Below are 23,024 nucleotides of genomic sequence, written 5' to 3'. Positions count from 1 at the left end.
CCGGTATAACCCAACCCTAACCCCATTAATCCCCTTTCCAAGGGGTGTAGATCCTAACTGGCATACATAAGCAGCGCGTGAGTTTCACGTTTTAGGGAAGATAATTTTCACCATAAAAATGCACCTATATAATCAAATCAAATCAAATTTATTTATATAGCCCTTCGTACATCAGCTGATATCTCAAAGTGCTGTACAGAAACCCAGCCTAAAACCCCAAACAGCAAGCAATGCAGGTGTAGAAGCACGGTGGCTAGGAAAAACTCCCTAGGATGGCCAAAACCTAGGAAGAAACCTAGAGAGGAACCAGGCTATGTGGGGTGGCCAGTCCTCTTCTGGCTGTGCCGGGTGGAGATTATAACAGAACATGGCCAAGATGTTCAAATGTTCATAAATGACCAGCATGGTCGAATAATAATAAGGCAGAACAGTTGAAACTGGAGCAGCAGCACAGTCAGGTGGAAGTTGAAACTGGAGCAGCAGCATGGCCAGGTGGACTGGGGACAGCAAGGAGTCATCATGTCAGGTAGTCCTGGGGCATGGTCCTAGGGCTCAGGTCCTACGAGAGAGAGAAAGAAAGAGAGAAGGAGAGAATTAGAGAACGCACACTTAGATTCACACAGGACACCGAATAGGACAGAAGAAGTACTCCAGATATAGCAAACTAACCCCAGCCCCCCGACACATAAACTACTGCAGCATAAATACTGGAGGCTGAGACAGGAGGGGTCAGGAGACACTGTGGCCCCATCCGAGGACACCCCCGGACAGGGCCAAACAGGAAGGATATAACCCCACCCACTTAATAATAATAAATAAATAAATAATAAAAGCGTTACATGCATAATTGTATTTGCGGTCACTTTTGATAATGGTGTTTTGCACTAATGGAACATTCGCGCTGATAGCCTCCTACCATGTGCCTGTTGCTGAGCTTATAATGTCAAGAAATAGCCTAAGCTAAAAGTTCTGATCTGTTGCGTCAGCAACATTTTATAAAAAATGTTTTTTTGATGCTAGCGGTTGTATTCATTTGGGGTCTATCGTATCCAACAACTGTCCCAGACTATGTTTGGAATATTTATTTCTTGCACAGAATAGAATAGGTTGACTTTTGTACTATAGGGGATAGTAGATTGACATAGGCTAGTGTTTTTGCTGTTTGTTTGGCCTATTCATCTTGTTTGCTGAAAATCTGGACAGTCCTTCCAATATCTTCAATATGCACCTCGGGAATTGTATAAGGACGCGTGCAGTTGCGTCACCAATCTGTCTTCACTTGTAGCATGTGAGAAAGTCCCAATCACGTGATGGGAGCGTGCATCACTCAGGGAGAAGGGCACAACGACGCCATAGAATTCTAGCCATTATCAAGTGCTTGTCAAATTGTGAATGAGAGACTGATGAAGTGTGTACAGCCTGTGCAAAACAAAAAAACAAAGCAGAGCTCCTGCCTTTCAAGCAACTGTTTTCAAATCTTTAGTCGCATCATACAGCCGTACAAATCTAAACATATAGCCCAGCGTTTGTAGAACAACTAAAGTTAAATGAACAACTCTAAATGAAGCGTATAGGAATACCTACTTATTTGTTAACCACTCAACACAGAATAGCTGCATGTGCAACACACACCCTTAATCATTTGGGAAAAAAATATCCTTTCTATTTTATTCCGTTTTGTTCAATTGTATTTTTCATAATATAAAATAATGCCACGGAATTCTAAGCAAATCTTGTTTGCTAAATGAACTAGTGTAGCCCGCAGCCATTTGACACAGCCAGAACAGGATCTAACATAAGGACAACTCAGTATGCTATTCTGTTCTTCTGAAATAGACTACATTTTCTTCATATCATGTTTCTTTAGATCTGTCTAAAATAAATAATGGATTTGTTGTGACGGTCTAGGCTATATTACATGGATTTATTAGACTTTTTGTAAATGTAGATTCTCCAATGGTTTGCATCAGTGGCTTGTAGTCAATGTGTGTAAGCCGGAAGCTACTAAATGTGTTTATCTTAATTAACGGTCGATTTCCGTGAGACCGACAGTTATTTGCTTGACAATCACCGGCTGATGACATCTGGTGACCGCCACAGCCCTGGGTGGGGCTCGGGCTTAAGAGGGTGTGAACGATTATGAATGGGTGTAGACAAAGAAGACCTCTCCAGTAGGTGTACCAAAACATTCAAGGGCCATTTTCTCTAAAGTAGGGTTTCAAGTATATCAACTTTCAAAGCAGAATTACTTTCCCATTGTCCCTCAACTGCAGTGTGTGATATTATATATATATACACAATTTTCTAATTTTGCTTCATTAAGACTGAATCGAGGTGGTCGGTCACATTTTCCAAACCGCCAGCGGAGAAGAAAGAGGTGGCTTCTGGGAAATGACTCACCTGTCAGTGGTGAATGGCAGGATTCACGAAACGCATGCAGGGACTGAAACCAGGACCACACACACACAGCGAGAGATACACACACACACTACCTCATTAGAGAGTATTGAGAATGCAGAGCAGACAACTGCTGAGGGGTGAAATATGTTGGTAGTCGTTCTCTGTATACCATGGACTGCACTGCTGTTATGACACGGATACTGCTCTCTTCATCTCTACAGTCCCTCTCTCTGTTTTCTACTGCTATCTACATCTCTACAGTCCCTCTCTCTGTTTTCTACTGCTATCTACATCTCTACAGTCCCTCTCTCTGTTTTCTACTGCTCTCTACATCTCTACAGTCCCTCTCTCTGTTTTCTACTGCTATCTACATCTCTACAGTCCCTCTCTGTTTTCTACTGCTCTCTACATCTCTACAGTCCCTCTCTCTGTTTTCTACTGCTATCTACATCTCTTCAGTCCCTCTCTGTTTTCTACTGCTATCTACATCTCTACAGTCCCTCTCTGTTTTCTACTGCTCTCTACATCTCTTCAGTCCCTCTCTGTTTTCTACTGCTCTCTACATCTCTACAGTCCCTCTGTTTTCTACTGCTCTCATCTCTACAGTCCCTCTCTCTGTTTTCTACTGCTATCTACAGTCCCTCTCTCTGTTTTCTACTGCTATCTACATCTCTACAGTCCCTCTCTCTGTTTTCTACTGCTCTCTACATCTCTACAGTCCCTCTCTCTGTTTTCTACTGCTATCTACATCTCTTCAGTCCCTCTCTCTGTTTTCTACTGCTCTCTTCATCTCTACAGTCCCTCTCTCTGTTTTCTACTGCTCTCTACATCTCTACAGTCCCTCTCTCTGTTTTCTACTGCTATCTACATCTCTACAGTCCCTCTCTGTTTTCTACTGCTATCTTCATCTCTTCAGTCCCTCTCTCTGTTTTCTACTGCTCTCTACATCTCTACAGTCCCTCTCTCTGTTTTCTACTGCTATCTACATCTCTTCAGTCCCTCTGTGTTTTCTACTGCTATCTACATCTCTACAGTCCCTCTCTCTGTTTTCTACTGCTATCTACATCTCTACAGTCCCTCTCTCTGTTTTCTACTGCTATCTACATCTCTTCAGTCCCTCTCTCTGTTTTCTACTGCTCTCTACATCTCTTCAGTCCCTCTCTGTTTTCTACTGCTCTCTACAGTCCCTCTCTCTGTTTTCTACTGCTATCTACATCTCTTCAGTCCCTCTCTGTTTTCTACTGCTCTCTTCATCTCTTCAGTCCCTCTCTGTTTTCTACTGCTATCTACATCTCTTCAGTCCCTCTCTCTGTTTTCTGTTTTCTACTCCCTCTCTCTGTTTTCTACTCTATCTACATCTCTTCAGTCCCTCTCTCTGTTTTCTCTCTTCAGTCCCTCTGTTTTCTACTGCTCTCTACATCTCTACAGTCCCTCTCTCTGTTTTCTACTGCTATCTACATCTCTACAGTCCCTCTCTCTGTTTTCTACTGCTATCTACATCTCTACAGTCCCTCTCTCTGTTTTCTACTGCTATCTACATCTCTACAGTCCCTCTCTCTGTTTTCTACTGCTATCTACATCTCTACAGTCCCTCTCTCTGTTTTCTACTGCTATCTACATCTCTACAGTCCCTCTCTCTGTTTTCTACTGCTATCTACATCTCTACAGTCCCTCTCTCTGTTTTCTACTGCTATCTACATCTCTACAGTCCCTCTCTCTGTTTTCTACTGCTCTCTTCATCTCTACAGTCCCTCTCTCTGTTTTCTACTGCTCTCTACATCTCTACAGTCCCTCTCTCTGTTTTCTACTGCTATCTACATCTCTTCAGTCCCTCTCTGTTTTCTACTGCTCTCTTCATCTCTTCAGTCCCTCTCTGTTTTCTACTGCTATCTACATCTCTTCAGTCCCTCTCTGTTTTCTACTGCTCTCTTCATCTCTTCAGTCCCTCTCTGTTTTCTACTGCTATCTACATCTCTACAGTCCCTCTCTCTGTTTTCTACTGCTATCTACATCTCTTCAGTCCCTCTCTGTTTTCTACTGCTCTCTTCATCTCTTCAGTCCCTCTCTGTTTTCTACTGCTCTCTACATCTCTTCAGTCCCTCTGTTTTCTACTGCTCTCTTCATCTCTTCAGTCCCTCTCTCTGTTTTCTACTGCTATCTTCATCTCTACAGTCCCTCTTTTTCTACTGCTATCTTCATCTCTACAGTCCCTCTCTCTGTTTTCTACTGCTATCTACATCTCTACAGTCCCTCTCTCTGTTTTCTACTGCTATCTACAGTCCCTCTCTCTGTTTTCTACTGCTATCTACATCTCTACAGTCCCTCTCTCTGTTTTCTACTGCTCTCTTCATCTCTACAGTCCCTCTCTCTGTTTTCTACTGCTCTCTACATCTCTACAGTCCCTCTCTCTGTTTTCTACTGCTATCTACATCTCTACAGTCCCTCTCTCTGTTTTCTACTGCTATCTACATCCCTCTCTCTGTTTTCTAGCTCTTCATCTCTACAGTCCCTCTCTCTGTTTTCTACTGCTCTCTACATCTCTACAGTCCCTCTCTCTGTTTTCTACTGCTCTCTACATCTCTACAGTCCCTCTCTCTGTTTTCTACTGCTCTCTACATCTCTACAGTCCCTCTCTCTGTTTTCTACTGCTATCTACATCTCTTCAGTCCCTCTCTGTTTTCTACTGCTCTCTACATCTCTACAGTCCCTCTCTCTGTTTTCTACTGCTATCTACATCTCTACAGTCCCTCTCTGTTTTCTACTGCTATCTACATCTCTACAGTCCCTCTCTCTGTTTTCTACTGCTCTCTACATCTCTTCATATGCAAGTATTCGGCCCCCTTGAACTTTGCAACCTTTTGCCACATTTCAGGCTTCAAACATAAAGATATAAAACTGTATTTTTTTGTGAAGAATCAACAACAAGTGGGACACAATCATGAAGTGGAACGACATTTATTGGATATTTCAAACTTTTTTAACAAATCAAAAACTGAAAAATTGGGCGTGCAAAATTATTCAGCCCCTTTACTTTCCGTGCAGCAAACTCTCTCCAGAAGTTCAGTGAGGATCTCTGAATGATCCAATGTTGACCTAAATGACTAATGATGATAAATACAATCCACCTGTGTAATCAAGTGTCCGTATAAATGCACCTGCACTGTGATAGTCTCAGAGGTCCGTTAAAAGCGCAGAGAGCATCATGAAGAACAAGGAACACACCAGGCAGGTCCGAGATACTGTTGTGAAGAAGTTTAAATCCGGATTTGGATTCAAAAAGATTTCCCAAGCTTTAAACATCCCAAGGAGCACTGTGCAAGCGATAATATTGAAATGGAAGGAGTATCAGACCACTGCAAATCTACCAAGACCTGGCCGTCCCTCTAAACTTTCAGCTCATACAAGGAGAAGACTGATCAGAGATGCAGCCAAGAGGCCCATGATCACTCTGGATGAACTGCAGAGATCTACAGCTGAGGTGGGAGACTCTATCCATAGGACAACAATCAGTCGTATATTGCACAAATCTGGCCTTTATGGAAGAGTGGCAAGAAGAAAGCCATTTCTTAAAGATATCCATAAAAAGTGTTGTTTAAAGTTTGCCACAAGCCACCTGGGAGACACACCAAACATGTGGAAGAAGGTGCTCTGGTCAGATGAAACCAAAATTGAACTTTTGGGCAACAATGCAAAACGTTATGTTTGGCGTAAAAGCAACAAAGCTCATCACCCTGAACACACCATCCCCACTGTCAAACATGGTGGTGGCATCATCATGGTTTGGGCCTGCTTTTCTTCAGCAGGGACAGGGAAGATGGTTAAAATTTATGGGAAGATGGATGGAGCCAAATACAGGACCATTCTGGAAGAAAACCTGATGGAGTCTGCAAAAGACCTGAGACTGGGACGGAGATTTGTCTTCCAACAAGACAATGATCCAAAACATAAAGCAAAATCTACAATGGAATGGTTCAAAAATAAACATATCCAGGTGTTAGAATGGCCAAGTCAAAGTCCAGACCTGAATCCAATCGAGAATCTGTGGAAAGAACTGAAAACTGCTGTTCACAAATGCTCTCCATCCAACCTCACTGAGCTCGAGCTGTTTTGCAAGGAGGAATGGGAAAAAATGTCAGTCTCTCGATGTGCAAAACTGATAGACATACCCCATCGCAGCAAAAGGTGGCGCTACAAAGTATTAACTTAAGGGGGCTGAATAATTTTGCACGCCCAATTTTTCAGTTTTTGATTTGTTAAAAAAGTTTGAAATATCCAATAAATGTCGTTCCACTTCATGATTGTGTCCCACTTGTTGTTGATTCTTCACAAAAAAATACAGTTTTATATCTTTATGTTTGAAGCCTGAAATGTGGCAAAAGGTCGCAAAGTTCAAGGGGGCCGAATACTTTCGCAAGGCACTGTAGATAGATATATATACACATATGTGTGCTTGGGGTCATTGTCCATTTGGAAGACCCATTTGTGACCAAGCTTTAACTTCCTGACTGATGTCTTTAGATGTTGCTTCAATATATCCACAGAATTTTCCCTCCTCATGATAGCCATCTATTTCTAGGACTCGTTTTACTGTGGATATAGATACTTTTGTACCTGTTTTCTCCGTCATCTTCACAAGGTCCTTTGCTGTTGTTCTGGGATTTATTTGCACTTTTCGCACCAAAGTACGTTCATCTCTAGGAGACAGAATGTGTCTCCTTCCTGAGCGGTATGATGGCTGCGTGGTCCCATGGTGTTTATACTTGCGTACTATTGTTTGTACAGATGAATGTAGTACCTTCAGCCGTTTGGAAATTGCTCCCAAGGATGAATCAGACTTGTGGAGGTCTACAATTATTTTCTCTGATGTCTTGGCTGATTTCTTTTGATTTTCCCATGATGTCAAGCAAATAGGCACTGAGTTTAAAGATAGGCCTTGAAATACATCCATAGGTACACTTCCGATTGAATCAAATTATGTCAATTAGCCTATCAGAAGCTTCTAAAGCCATGATATCATTTTCTGGAATTTTCCAAACTGTTTAAAGGCACAGTCAACTTAGTGTATGTAAACTTCTGACCCAATGGAATTGTGATACAGTGAATTATAAGGGAAATAATCTGTCTGTAAACAATTGTTGGGAAAATGACTTGTGTCATGCACAAAGTAGATGTCCTAACCGACTTGCCAAAACTATAGTTTGTTAACAAGACATTTGTGGAGTGTTTGAAAAATGAGTTTTAATGACTCCAATCTCAGTTTATGTTGTAAACTTCTGACTTCAACTGTTTGTAAGGCATGTCTAGATTATGTGATGAGATCATAGGATGATCGTCACACACTCTGTACGTGCGACTGTACAATAATGTAAACTAGATTATCAGTATATCTGGCTCTGAGGACTGTGTGCGAAAGTCATGGTCCTTAGTGTGTGGTCACACTAGTATGAACGTGTGTATGTGTTTCCTTGCACTGTTGCTAACCTCAAACTCTTGTGTGTGTGTGTGTGTGTGTGTGTGTGTGTGTGTGTTTTAGATTCTCCTGTGTCTAAGTCTGGTCCTGGGTACTCCGGAGCACCACGCATCCAGAGGCAGGAGCAGGTCATCCACCACTCCCCCAAGAAGAGCTCCCAGGTCAGGCTTCACTCTGCGCCACACTCCCCTGTCCTCACCCCGACCAGGGTGGAGGACGAAACGTACTTCTTATGCCACCTGATGAAACATTTGGGTTGCATGTCAATAGTCCAAAGTGACTTTCTCTCCTCATCTCCTCTCCATCTCCCCTCTTCATCTCCCCTCTTCATCTCCCCTCCTCATCTCGCCTCCTCATCTCCCCTCCTCATCTCCCCTCCTCATCTCCCCTCCTCATCTCCCTCCCTCATCTCCCCTCCTCATCTCCCCTCCTCATCTACCCTCCTCATCTCCCCTCATCATCTACCCTCCTCATCTACCCTCCTCTCCTCATCTACCCTCCTCATCTCCTCTCCTCACCTCCGCTCTAAAGCACCTGAAGACATGTTCTCTTGTCCAGGTTTTTCAGATCACTGCAGATGAAGGAGAGGGGATGAGATGAGGAGAGGAGATGAGGATATCACTGATCTGAAGACATTTTCTCTTGTCCAGACTCCTGTCTAACCCATCTCTCTCTCTCTCTCTCTCTCTCTCTCTCTCTCTCTCCCCCCCTCTCTCTCCCCCCCCTCTCTCTCTCTCCCCCCCCCTCTTTCTCTCTCTCTCTCCCCCCTCTCTCTCTCACTCTCCCCCCTCTCTCACTCTCCCCCCTCTCTCTCTCTCTCCCCTCCCACAGCCTGAGGGTCCCTACTCCAGCAGTAACACCCTGTCCAGCACGGCCTCCAGCGGGGGCCACAGCGACACCGACAAGTGGTCCGACCTGGGGGGCCCCGGAGCACCAGGGGAGGCCACTGACTCTGAACCCAACGGCCTGGGAGGGGGTTACCTCCATGGGGCTTCGGCCGACAGCGGGATAGACACCTCGTCTTACGGAGGAGGAGGGGGCCACACACACCCCCACCACGGGAGCTCTAGTTCCCTCTTGGCTCCTGGGGGTAGAGAGGGGAGGGATAGAGCTCCATCCCCTTGGCATAGCCCCACTGAGGGGGACAGGAGGGTGCTAGAGAGGTCAACGACAACCGTGGAGTCCCCACAACCCCCAGTGGAGAGGGGGGAGAGAGGAGAGGGGACTGCTAGGACTCCTCCTACACACCTGTTGGTTAGAGATTGCAGCTTGTTCAGTCTGAGTGACGCAGGGTCCAGGTATGTAGTGTTTAAGACTTGAATACACACACGCATACAGCAGACACACACTCACCCTCAAACACATAACCTTTTTCAAAAACTCCCGTCTTTTAACCATGATATTTGCTAGATCCCTCCCGCTCTCTCTCTTTCTCTCTCTCTCAATTCAATTCAATTCAAGGGGCTTTATTGGCATGGGAAACATGTGTTAACATTGCCAAAGCAAGTTAAATAGATAGATAGATAGATATATATTATCTAAACGGATTGCTAATCTTTCAAGCAGTGGTGAGGTAGAATATATCCTCAGTCACAAAGAGATACAAGTGTCTTCTCCAGAAGCACAATATAATGGCCTTGATACTCGTAACAGAACTCACACAGTTAACAAAGCCCACAGAGATGCACGTTGATTAAAGCCTAGCTAGCTGATAGCATGATAACTGTGTACATTGACGTTAGGACTGTGAGGAGGATATGTAGCACACTGTAATCTCTACACGTCCACTGCAAAGATGTGTGTTTATCTCCGTAGTTATTAGCTCAAAGTCTAGATTATTTCATTGGCATGTTACATTATTTTGGCCCTCGATGTCCGCTAGTTAGATCCATACTCTCTCTCTCTCCCCATACTCTCTCTCTCCCCATACTCTCTCTCTTTCCCCATACTCTCTCTCTCTCCCCATACTCTCTCTCTCTCCCCTCCCCATACTCTCTCTCTCTCTCTCCCCCCATACTCTCTCTCTACTCTCTCTCTCTCCCCATACTCTCTCTCTCTCTCCCCATACTCTCTCTCTCCCCCATACTCTCTCTCTCTCTCTCGCCCCATACTCTCTCTCTCTCTCCCCCCATACTCTCTCTCTCTCTCGCCCCATACTCTCTCTCTCTCCCTCTCTTTCTCTCTCCCCATACTCTCTCTCTCTCTCCCCATACTCTCTCTCCTCCCCATACTCTCTCTCTCTCTCCCCATACTCTCTCTCTCTCTCCCCATACTCTCTCTCTCTCTCTCCCCATACTCTCTCTCTCTCTCCCCATACTCTCTTTCTCTCTCCCCATACTCTCTCTCTCTCTCCCCATACTCTCTCCCCATACCCTCTCTCTCCCCATACTCTCTCTCCCCCATACTCTCTCTCTCTCTCTCTCCCCATACTCTCTCTCTCTCTCCCCATACTATCTTTCTCTCTCCCCATACTATCTTTCTCTCTCCCCATACTCTCTCTCTCTCCCCATACTCTCTCTCTCTCCCCCCATACTCTCTCTCTCTCCCCCATACTCTCTCTCTCTCTCTCCCCCATACTCTCTCTCTCCCCCCACCCCCTCTCTCTCCCCCATACTCTCTCTCTCCCCCACCCCTCTCTCTCCCCCATACTCGCTCTCTCCCCCACCACCTCTCTCTCCCCCCCCATACTCTCTCTCCCCCCCACCCCCTCTCTCTCCCCCATACTCTCTCTCCCCCACCCCCAGCTCCAGAGGCCATTCTGGCCACAGTTCCCCCGTGAAGAGTCCTCTTCCTCTGCCACCTCCCCTGCTCCTCTTCCTCTGCCACCTCCCCCTGCTCCCAGACGTCGATCTCCCCCAGCCCCAAGACCTTCTACCCCCGTCAGGGAGCCACCTCCAAGTACCTCATCGGCTGGAGGAAGCCAGGGTCCACCATCAACTCTGTCGACTTCGGAGACAACCGCAGGTAAGACCAGGAGGGACAGGTGTTCTATTGAATGTGTGACACCATAACCTTGTGTGAACTCTCTGAATACTTGATCCACACCTTGTGGCCAAATGGTGGTATTACAATGCTTTTAACATCAAGTTGAGTTGAAATGTGATGAGGAACTCTGTACCAGATGAAAATCTATTAGATTTATTTTAAGGCTCACTGCCTGGTTTACTGCCTGGCTCACTGCCTGGCTCACTGCCTGGCTCACTGCCTGGCTCACTGCCTGGTTCACTGCCTGGCTCACTGCCTGGTTTACTGCCTGGTTTACTGCCTGGCTCACTGCCTGGTTTACTGCCTGGCTCACTGCCTGGTTTGCCTGGCTCACTGCCTGGCCCACTGCCTGGCTCACTGCCTGGCCCACTCACTGCCTGGTTCACTGCCTGGCTCACTGCCTGGTTTCTGCCTGGTTTACTGCCTGGCTCACTGCCTGGTTTCTGCCTAGCTTACTGCCTGGCTCACTGCCTGGTTTACTGCCTGGTTTTCTGCCTGGCTCACTGCCTAGTTTACTGCCTGGCTCACTGCCTAGTTTACTGCCTGGCTCACTGCCTAGTTTACTGCCTGGCTCACTGCCTGGTTTTCTGCCTGGTTTACTGCCTGGTTTACTGCCTGGCTCATTGCCTAGTTTACTGCCTGTCTCACTGCCTGGTTTACTGCCTGGTTTACTGCCTGGTGTGTGTTCCCAGGACAGTATTGAAGCAGCAGCATGTATTTACATTTTTAACACGTTTTAACACTGTTATCTGACCTCTAACCCCTCCATGTTGATGTATTACCAGGAAGTCCCCGGGGGAAGGAGGAGGAGGAAGTGGAGGAGAGGGGGGTGGAGGTCAGGGTGGGGTCGGTGTTCAGAGCAGACCTCATCACTCCCCCCAGCCACACCTCACCCACGCTAAGACCAGTGCAGAGGATGATATGAAGAGACTGAGTCCAGACAGCCCCCTCAAACACAGACGGCACAAGGCCAAGGACAAGGTACACGCAGGGTGGGTGGGGAAGATATGAAGAGACCAGACCCCCCCAAGGACAAGGTACATGCAGGGTGGGTGGGGAAGATATGAAGAGACCAGACCCCCCCCTCCCCTCCCAAGGACAAGGTACATGCAGGGTGGGTGGGTAAGATATGAAGAGACCAGACCTCCCCCCCCAAGGACAAGGACAAGGTACATGCAGGGTGGGTGGGAAAGATATGAAGAGACCAGACCTCCCCAAGGACAAGGTCCCAAGGACAAGGTACATGCAGGGTGGGTGGGAAAGATATGAAGAGACCAGACCTCCCCCTCCCAAGGACAAGGTACATGCAGGGTGGGTGGGAAAGATATGAAGAGACCAGACCTCCCCCTCCCAAGGACAAGGTACATGCAGGGTGGGTGGGGAAGGTATGAAGAGACCAGACCCCCCCTCCCAAGGACAAGGTACAGGAAACAATAGCACGGCCTATCAGACCGGTATGATGTTATAGGGGTGAACTTTGCACCTGCGATCAAAATGTTTCCCAGGTGCTACAATACAAACACATTTTATTATCATGAATGACAAGGCCACTGTTGTTTAAAGTGGAGTGAGATAATGACAATAACAGTAAACATTTTATATGTGGGTACAATGAGATCATGCAGTGTACAGACATCAGACCAGGGACTTCTGCAATGTTAGAATTTAAATCCTTCTGCTAGTGTGTTTTCATGAAATTGACTTGTAATAGCAGGACTTACCAGTCTGACTCTCTTTCCTCCCTCCCTCCAGTCCTCCTCAGGCCAGCCCCCTACCCGTCGATCACTCCACCGGACCCTGTCTGATGAGAGTATCTACCGGGGCCAGCGTGTCCCCTCTCTGAGGCTGGGGGACCTAGAACCAGACCCCAGCCTGGCTAGTGACGTGCTGTTCAGCTGCTCCACGTTGCCACGTTCTCCCACCACCCGCGGGGTGCCTCTCAGACGACCTTCGTACAAACTGGGGATCAAACTCCACGGTGAGACTGTTCCAGTTACCTTGAACCCTGCTCACAAACCCTTTTGATTACTGACTATTGAGTAACACACCTGTTCTTGACTATCACATACAGTTGAAGTCAGAAGTTTACATACACTTAGATTGGAGTCATTAAAACTCGTTTTTCAACCACTCCACAAATGTCTTGTTTTTTAACAAACTATAGTTTTGGCAAGTCGGTTAGGACATCTACTTTGTGCATGACACAAGTAATTTTTCCAACAATTGTTTACTGACAGATTACTTCACTTATAACTCACTGTATCACAATTCCAGTGGGTCAGAAGTTTACATACACTAAGTTGACTGTGCCTTTAAACAGCTTGGAAAATTCCAAAAAATGAGGTGTACCTGTGGATGTATTTCAAGGCCTACCTTCAAACTCAGTGCCTCTTTGCTTGACATCATGGGAAAATCAAACTAAATCAGCCAAGACTTCAGAAAAAAATATTGTAGACCTCCACAAGTCTGGTTCATCGTTGGGAGCAATTTCCAAACCCCTGAAGGTACCACATTCATCTGTACAAACAATAGTATGCAAGTATAAACACCATGGGACCCCGCAGCCGTCGTAACGCTCAGGAAGGAGACGCGTTCTGTCTCCTAGAGATGAACGTTGGTGTGAAAAGTGCAAATCAATCCCAGAACAACAGCAAAGGACCTTGTGAAGATGCTGGAGGAAACAGGTACAAAAGTATCTATATCCACAGTAAAATGAGTCCTATATAGACATAACCTGAAAGGCTGCTCAGCAAGGAGAAGCCACTGTTCCAAAACCGGCATAAAAAAGCCAGACTACGGTTTGCAACTGCACAAGGGGACAAAGATTGTACTGTTTGGAGAAATGTCTTCTGGTCTGATGAAACAAAAATAGAACTGTTTAGCCATAACGACCATTGTTAAAAAAAGGGGGATGCTTGCAAGCTGAAGAACACCATCCCAACCGTGAAGCACGGGGGTGGCAGCATCATGTTGTGAGGGTGCTTTGCTGCAGGAGGGACTGGTGCACTTCACAAAATAGATGGCATCATGAGGCATGAAAATTATGTGGATATATTTAAGCAACATCTCAAGACATCAGTCAGGAAGTTAAAGCTTTTTCGCAAATGGGTCTTCCAAATGGACAATGACCACAAGCAAACCTCCAAAGTTGTGGCAAAATGTCTTAAGGACAACAAAGTCAAGGTATTGGAGTGACCATCACAAAGTCCTCACCTCAATCCTATATAAACTTTGGGCAGAACTGAAAAAGCTTGTGCGAGCAAGGAGGCCTACAAACCTGACTCAATTTCACCAGCTCTGTCAGGAGGAACTTATTCTGGGAAGCTTGTGGAAGGCTACCCAAAATGTTTGACCCAAGTTAAACAATTTAAAGGCAATGCGACCAAATACTAATTGAGTGTATGTAAACTTCTGACCCACTGGGAATGTGATGAAAGAAATGAAAGCTGAAAGAAATAATTTGCTCTACTATTATTCTGATTTCACATTCCTAAAATAAAGTGGTGATCCTAACTGACCTAAAACAGGGAATTTTTACTAGGATTGAAATGTCAGGGATTGTGGAAAAACTGAGTTTAAATGTACTTGGCTAAGGTGTATTTAAACTTCCGACTTCAACTGTAGAATATATTAACATGGTCATTGGTTTCTAAAATACAACTGTGGACAGTGGACTACCTGGAATGACACGTGAAGCTTCGATGGAGGGCTTTGTGAGCATGGTGTATGCTGTGATGCTAGTTGCAGCTGCTGCTGTGTATCTGCTGCCCCCTGCTGGTAGAAAAGCTCATGTTGTTGTACAAATATAAAATAGCAACCTGTTAGTTTCATTTTCAGAAAAAAAAGAGGCTATCTAAGGGACTAGTGTGCATGGTTTGAACAACATTGTCACTAAGTTTATCTTCTCGTGGTTAGTAATGTCTCCGGCTCTAACCTGTCCCCCCCTGTGCTGTTTCTCCAGGTGACCTGTCTGCGTCTGACACATCATTGGCTGAGATGGTTGAGCGTCAGCGCCACCCCCTCCCCCAGGAGCTGATGCCCCTCCCCCCCTCTGAGAGCAGGGACAGCCCCCTGGACTGGACCCACCTGGTGGATGTGGCCAGCACCTTTGAGAGTAATTACAGTAATATTTAGATTTATATGGCTTCCTTTGAAACAATGGAAGGTATAACTGGATTGTGGCTTGACCTTTAACCCAATTTAACCTCCTTATAATATATACATAATCTGTCCTCTCTCTCTGTATCCTCTCTCTCTCTGTGTGTCCTCTCTCTCTCTGTGTGTCCTCTCTCTCTCTGTGTGTCCTCTCTCTCTGTGTGTCCTCTCTCTCTGTGTGTCCTCTCTCTCTGTGTCCTCTCTCTCTGTGTGTCCTCTCTCTCTCTGTGTCCTCTCTCTCTCTGTGTCCTCTCTCTCTGTGTGTCCTCTCTCTCTGTGTCCTCTCTCTCTGTGTCCTCTCTCTCTGTGTCCTCTCTCTCTGTGTCCTCTCTCTCTGTGTGTCTCTCTCTCTGTGTGTGTCCTCTCTCTCTCTCTCTCTCTCTCTCTGTGTCCTCTCTCTCTGTGTCCTCTCTCTCTCTGTGTCCTCTCTCTCTGTGTGTCCTCTCTCTCTGTGTCCTCTCTCTCTGTGTCCTCTCTCTCTGTGTCCTCTCTCTCTGTGTCCTCTCTCTCTGTGTCTCTCTCTCTCTCTCTCTCTCTCTCTCTCTCTCTCTCTCTCTCTCTCTCTCTCTCTCTCTCTCTCTGTGTGTGTCCTCTCTCTCTCTCTGTGTTCCTTTCTTCCCTCTGTCCAGTCCAGAGAGGGTTTGTGTTCAGTGATTCTAACCCCAGAGGTAGTGGAGCCTCCAGCCCTCACCAGTCACAGCCCAGCCTGGAGATACAGCTTGGCCCTCTATCAAGACCCTCATCCAGGTAGCCCACACCTGATACAGCCTGGCCCTTACCCAGGTAGCCCACACCTGATACAGCCTGGCCCTCACCCAGGTAGCCCACACCTGATACAGCCTGGCCCTCACCCAGGTAACCCACACCTGATACAGCCTGGCCCTCACCCAGGTAACCCACACCAGGTAACCCACATCAGACGCAGCCTGGCCCTCACCCAGGTAACCCACACCAGACACATCCTGGCCCTCACCCAGGTAACCCACACCAGGTAACCCACACCAGACACATCCTGGCCCTCACCCAGGTAACCCACACCAGGTAACCCACACCAGACACATCCTGGCCCTCACCCAGATAACCCACACCAGGTAACCCACACCTGATACAGCCTGGCCCTCACCCAGGTAGCCCACACCTGATACAGCCTGGCCCTCACCCAGGTAACCCACACCTGATATAGCCTGGCCCTCACCCGAGTAACCCACACCTGATACAGACTGGCCCTCACCCAGGTAACCCACACCAGGTAACCCACATCAGACGCAGCCTGGCCCTTACCCAGGTAACCCACACCTGATACAGCCTGGCCCTCACCCAGGTAACCCACACCAGACACATCCTGGCCCTCACCCAGGTAACCCACACCAGACACAGCCTGGCCCTCACCCAGGTAACCCACACCTGATGACCCTCACAGGTAACCCACACCTGACCTGACCCTCACCCAGGTAACCCACACCTGATATAGCCTGACCCTCACCCAGGTAACCCACACCTGATACAGCCTGACCCTCACCCAGGTAACCCACACCTGATACAGCCTGACCCTCACCCAGGTAACCCACACCTGATACAGCCTGACCCTCACCCAGGTAACCCACACCTGACACAGCCTGGCCCTCACCCAGGTAACCCACACCAGACACAGCCTGACCCTCACCCAGGTAACCCAGGTGGCACCAGACCCACACAGCCTGGCCCTCACCCAGGTGACCCACACCCAGGTGGCCCTCACCCAGGTAACCCACACCAGACACAGCCTGGCCCTCACCCAGGTAACCCACACCAGACACAGCCTGACCCTCACCCAGGTAACCCACACCAGGTACACAGACACAGCCTGACCCTCACCCAGGTAACCCACACCAGGTAACCCATACCAGACACAGCCTGGCCCTCACCCAGGTGACCCTCACCCAGGTAACCCACACCAGGTAACCCACACCAGACACAGCCTGGCCCTCACCCAGGTAACCCACACCAGGTAACCCACACCAGGAAACCTACACCTGATACAGCCTGACCCTCACCCAGGTAACCCACACAGGTAACCCACACCAGACAGAGCCTGGCCCTCACACAGGTGACCCACACCAGGTGACAGTGGCAGCAGTATTCTGTTAAATTATTTCCAAACATTTTAATCCTGCTTGTCAGAGACTGCAAGTATTTGAAATAGTTTCTGAAGGCTTGAAGATATGGTTCCCAACCTGACTACTCATAGTTATTACTAGATGATGCCAGATCTCCCATCCTGACTACTCATAGTTATTACTAGATGATGCCAGATCTCACACCCTGACTACTCATAGTTATTACTAGATGATGCCAGATCTCCCATCCTGACTACTCATAGTTATTACTAGATGATGCCAGATCTCCCATCCTGACTACTCATAGTTATTACTAGATGATGCCAGATCTCCCATCCTGACTACTCATAGTTATTACTAGATGATGCCAGATCTCACATCATCCTGACTAGATGATGCTCATAGTTATTACTAGATGATGCCAGATCTCACATCCTGACTACTCATAGTTATTACTAGATGATGCCAGATCTCCCATCCTGACTACTCATAGTTATTACTAGATGATGCCAGATCTCACATCCTGACTACTCATAGTTATTACTAGATGATGCCAGATCTCACATCCTGACTACTCATAGTTATTACTAGATGATGCCAGATCTCCCATCCTGACTACTCATAGTTATTACTAGATGATGCCAGATCTCCCATCCTGACTACTCATAGTTATTACTAGATGATGCCAGATCTCCCATCCTGACTACTCATAGTTATTACTAGATGATGCCAGATCTCACATCCTGACTACTCAGTTATTACTAGATGTGTCTATTAGATGATGATGATGCCAGATCTCCCATCCTGACTACTCATAGTTATTACTAGATGATGCCAGATCTCCCATCCTGACTACTCATAGTTATTACTAGATGATGCCAGATCTCCCATCCTGACTACTCATAGTTATTACTAGATGATGCCAGATCTCACATCCTGACTACTCATAGTTATTACTAGATGATGCCAGATCTCCCATCCTGACTACTCATAGTTATTACTAGATGATGCCAGATCTCACATCCTGACTACTCAGTTATTACTAGATGTGTTATTAGATGATGCCAGATCTCCCATTCTGACTACTCATAGTTATTACTAGATGATGCCAGATCTCCCATCCTGACTACTCATAGTTATTACTAGATGATGCCAGATCTCCCATCCTGACTACTCAGTTATTACTAGATGTGTTAGATGATGCCAGATCTCCCATCCTGACTACTCATAGTTATTACTAGATGATGCCAGATCTCCCATCCTGACTACTCATAGTTATTACTAGATGATGCCAGATATCCTGACTAGATGATGATGCCAGATCTCCCATCCTGACTACTCATAGTTATTACTAGAATTGTTATTAGATGATGCCAGATCTTCCATCCTGACTACTCATAGTTATTACTAGATGATGCCAGATCTCCCATCCTGACTACTCATAGTTATTACTAGATGATGCCAGATCTCCCATCCTGACTACTCATAGTTATTACTAGATGATGCCAGATCTCCCATCCTGACTACTCATAGTTATTACTAGATGATGCCAGATCTCACATCCTGACTACTCATAGTTATTACTAGATGATGCCAGATCTCCCATCCTGACTACTCATAGTTATTACTAGATGATGATGAGATCTCCCATCCTGACTACTCATAGTTATTACTAGATGATGCCAGATCTCACATCCTGACTACTCAGTTATTACTAGATGTGTTATTAGATGATGCCAGATCTCCCATCCTGACTACTCATAGTTATTACTAGATGATGCCAGATCTCCCATCCTGACTACTCATAGTTATTACTAGATGTGTTATTAGATGATGCCAGATCTTCCATCCTGACTACTCATAGTTATTACTAGATGATGCCAGATCTCACATCCTGACTACTCATAGTTATTACTAGATGATGCCAGATCTCACATCCTGACTACTCATAGTTATTACTAGATGATGCCAGATCTCCCATCCTGACTTCTCAGTTATTACTAGATGTGTTTTAGGTGATGCCAGATCTCCCATCCTGACTACTCATAGTTATTACTAGATGTGTTTTAGATGATGCCAGATCTCACATCCTGACTACTCATAGTTATTACTAGATGATGCCAGATCTCCCATCCTGACTACTCATAGTTATTACTAGATGATGCCAGATCTCACATCCTGACTACTCATAGTTATTACTAGATGATGCCAGATCTCACATCCTGACTACTCATAGTTATTACTAGATGATGCCAGATCTCCCATCCTGACTACTCATAGTTATTACTAGATGTGTTTTAGGTGATGCCAGATCTCCTATCCTGACTACTCATAGTTATTACTAGATGTGTTATTAGATGATGCCAGATCTCACATCCTGACGACTCATAGTTATTTCTAGATGTGTTTTAGGTGATGCCAGATCTCCCATCCTGACTACTCATAGTTATTACTAGATGATGCCAGATCTCCCATCCTGACTACTCATAGTTATTACTAGATGATGCCAGATCTCCCATCCTGACTACTCATAGTTATTACTAGATGATGCCAGATCTCACATCCTGACTACTCGTAGTTATTACTAGATGTGTTTTAGATGATGCCAGATCTCACATCCTGTCTTCTCATAGTTATTACTAGATGTGTTTTAGATGATGCCAGATCTCACATCCTGTCTTCTCATAGTTATTACTAGATGTGTTTTAGATGATGCCAGATCTCACATCCTGTCTTCTCATAGTTATTACTAGATGTGTTTTAGATGATGCCAGATGTCATGTGTTCGGATGTGTGTTTGTCACTCTTTCCCCAGTGAGGGTCCTGCAGGTTTGGAGAGGAAGTTGACCAAGCTGGAAGCCATGGTTAGGATGCTGCAGGATGACCTGAAAAAGGTAGCACACACAACATAGCTCTCCTCTCTCTCTCTCTGTCGTCGTTTCAGCAAATTGATGGAGAAAAATGGTTGTCAATAACCACACGAGTCAATACATGCACTTTAACTCAGAAACGAACCATGAAGACAAGGTTTAAACTAATGGACTACTCTGGATGAACAGATCGGTGTGTGTACTGGCTCTCACAAAAATACACACGCACGTACACACTCACTCAAACTTCTGTACTTTCTGAAACTTTAGCTGTGTCCGATCTCTACGTTTGTCAAAGCTGCCTACTGTTTTCTCATTTGGAACAAACTTGGTCACACAGTTTTCTGTCCTTTTAGTTAGTGAATCAGCAGTTTGTGTCATTCCCGGTGGTTTAGATACAATCTGTTACACAATGTTGCTGAACTCTAACTCCTCTCTCTCCCTCCCCCTCTATCCCTCCACCCTCCTCTCTCTCTCCTTCTCCCTCTTCCTCTCTCTCCCTCTCCCTCCTCTCTCTCCCTCCTCTCTCCCCCTCCCTCTATCCCTCCTCCCTCTCCAATCCCTCCCACCCTCCTTCCCCCTCCTCTCTCACCCTCCTTCTCCCTCTACCTCTCTCTATCCCTCCCATTATCTCTCCTTTCCTTCCCTCACTCCTTCTCCTTTCCTTCCCTCACTCCTTCTCCTTTCCTTCCCTCTCTCCTCCCTCTCCTTTCCTTCCCTCCCTCTCCTTTCCTTCCTTCTCTCCTCTTCCCTCTCCTTTCCTTCCTTCCTTCCCTCCCTACCCCTCCTTCCCTCCCTCCTCCTCCCTCTCTTCTCCTCCCTCTCCTTTCCTTCCCTCCCTCTTCCCTTTCCTTCCTTCCCTCCCTCTCCATCCTTCCCTCCCTCCTCCCTCTCTTCTCCTCCCTCTCCTTTCCTTCCCTCCCTCCTCCTCCCTCCCTTCCTTTCCTTCCCTCCCTCCTCTTCCCTCTCCTTTCCTTCCCTCCCTCCCTCTCCATCCTTCCCTCCCTCCTCCTCCCTCTCCTTTCCTTCCCTCCCTCCTCTTCCCTCTCCTTTCCTTCCCTCCCTCCCTCTCCATCCTTCCCTCCCTCCTCCTCCCTCTCCTTTCCTTCCCTCCCTCTCCATCCTTCCCTCCCTCCTCCTCCCTTCCATCCTTCCCTCCCTCCTCCTCCCTCCTTTCCTTCCCTCCCTCCTCTTCCCTCTCCTTTCCTTCCCTCCCTCCCTCCTCCCTCTCCTTTCCTTCCCTCCCTCTCCATCCTTCCCTCCCTCCTCCTCCCTCCCTTTCCTTCCCTCCCTCTCCATCCTTCCCTCCCTCCTCCTCCCTCTCCATCCTTCCCTCCCTCCTCTTCCCTCTCCTTTCCTTCCCTCCCTCCCTCCTCCCTCTCCTTTCCTTCCCTCCCTCCTCTTCCCCCTCCCTCTCCCTTTCCCTTCCCTCCTCCTCCCTCTCCATTTCCTTCCCTCTCCTTTCCTTCCTCCCTCCCTCCATTTCCTTCCTTCCCTCCCTCTCCATCCTTCCCTCCCTCCTCCTCCCTCTCCTTTCCTTCCCTCCCTGTAGGAGCGTGAGGAGAAGCAGCGTCTCCATCTACAGATCAAGATGCTATGGGAAGATAACCAGCGGCTGCAGGAGGAGTCCCAGAGCTCTGCTGCCAAACTCAAGAAGTTCACAGAGTGGGTTTTCAACACCATCGACATGAACTGAGACAGAAGAGAGAGGGAGACAGAAGAGAGAGGGAGACAGAAGAGAGAGGGAGACAGAAGAGAGACAGACAGAAGACAGAGAGGGAGACAGAAGAGAGAGAGAGACAGAAGAGAGAGAGACAGAAGAGGGAGACAGAAGAGAGACAGAAGAGGAGAGAGACAGAAGAGAGAGAGACAGAAGAGAGAGGGAGACAGAAGAGAGAGAGAGAGACAGAAGAGAGAGGGAGACAGAAGAGAGAGGGAGACAGAAGAGAGAGGGAGACAGAAGAGAGAGGGAGACAGAAGAGAGAGGGAGACAAGAGAGAGGGAGACAGAAGAGAGAGGGAGACAGAAGAGAGAGGGAGACAGAAGAGAGAGAGAGACAGAAGAGAGAGAGAGACAGAAGAGGGAGAGAGACAGAAGAGGGAGAGAGACAGAAGAGGGAGAGAGACAGAAGAGGGAGAGAGACAGAGACAGAAGAGAGGAGGAGAGAGTGAGGTGAGGAAGAGGACTTTTCAACTGGAGGGAGAAGAGGAAGAGAGAGTGAGGAAGAGAGTGAGGAGAGGGAGAAGAGGAAGAGAGAGTGAGGAGAGGGAGAAGAGGAAGAGAGAAAGTGATTGTCCTTGACTCTAGCCAAACAATGGGACCAGTGCCAACCACCCCAAAACCATTTCCCTTTCTCCCTGGAACTCGCTGAAGGACGTATTTCAACCCCCGTGTCTCCTTCTTACCCTCGGTCTTCAGTAAAGTTCCCTTCTCACACTCAGGACCAGAGCCTAGAAGGACAGTGTTGTTGTGTTAAATAATCCTGTCCTCACACACTGGCTGGGGAGGTGTGTATTTGTGATGTGATTTCAGTACTACCCAGAAATACTAGAGCTCAGAAGACTTGAGCGTTGTCTCCTCGTCTCCTCCCACAGCGTCTGAGCTGACTTCACTCTGGGAGTGGTAGGAGGACAAAGAGAGAGTTATGTTTACCCAGACAGCCTGAGTGTCTGTACAGTACGTCTCTTCACCTGAGGCCTCAGAACATAGACCACACTAACTGTAACAGCCCCTGTGGAAACTGGAATCGCTCCTCTCTCCTCCCTCTCTCCTCCCTCTCTCCTCCCTCTCTCATCCCTCTCTCATCCCTCTCCTCTCTCTTCTCTCTTCCCTCTCTCCTCTCTCGTCCCTCTCTCCTCTCTCCTCTCTCGTCCCTCTCACCTCTCTCGTCCCTCTCTCCTCTCTCGTCCCTCTCCCCTATCTCTTCTCTCTCCCCTCTCTCTTCTCTCTCCCCTCTCTCCCCTCTCCCCTCTCTCCCCTCTCTCCTCCCTCTCTTCCCTCTCTCTTCCCTGTCCTCTCTGTACCTCTCGTCCCTCTCTCCTCTCTCGT

The 23,024-nt window shown here is 47.1% G+C and overlaps 1 protein-coding gene across 1 annotated transcript in view; it reads left to right on the top strand.

The window, feature by feature from the left end:
* LOC112236030 (signal-induced proliferation-associated 1-like protein 1) overlaps positions 1-21,770 on the top strand; it is a 230,058-nt gene extending 208,288 nt beyond the window's left edge. The window contains 12 exon segments of the mRNA XM_042322686.1: positions 7,934-8,031; positions 8,702-9,168; positions 10,615-10,640; positions 10,643-10,677; positions 10,680-10,834; positions 11,641-11,847; positions 12,081-12,216; positions 12,608-12,833; positions 14,817-14,969; positions 15,640-15,757; positions 19,922-20,000; positions 21,529-21,770. Of these exon segments, the coding sequence (XP_042178620.1) occupies positions 7,934-8,031; positions 8,702-9,168; positions 10,615-10,640; positions 10,643-10,677; positions 10,680-10,834; positions 11,641-11,847; positions 12,081-12,216; positions 12,608-12,833; positions 14,817-14,969; positions 15,640-15,757; positions 19,922-20,000; positions 21,529-21,672 (1,844 nt within the window). The 3' untranslated portion in view covers positions 21,673-21,770.
* Positions 21,771-23,024: the final 1,254 nt, after the last annotated feature.

The sequence above is a fragment of the Oncorhynchus tshawytscha genome, linkage group LG05, assembly GCF_018296145.1.
Source record: "Oncorhynchus tshawytscha isolate Ot180627B linkage group LG05, Otsh_v2.0, whole genome shotgun sequence".
Taxonomy (NCBI): domain Eukaryota; kingdom Metazoa; phylum Chordata; class Actinopteri; order Salmoniformes; family Salmonidae; genus Oncorhynchus; species Oncorhynchus tshawytscha.
Note: the sequence above shows the minus strand (reverse complement) of the source record. Positions and strands in the feature narration are given on the sequence as shown.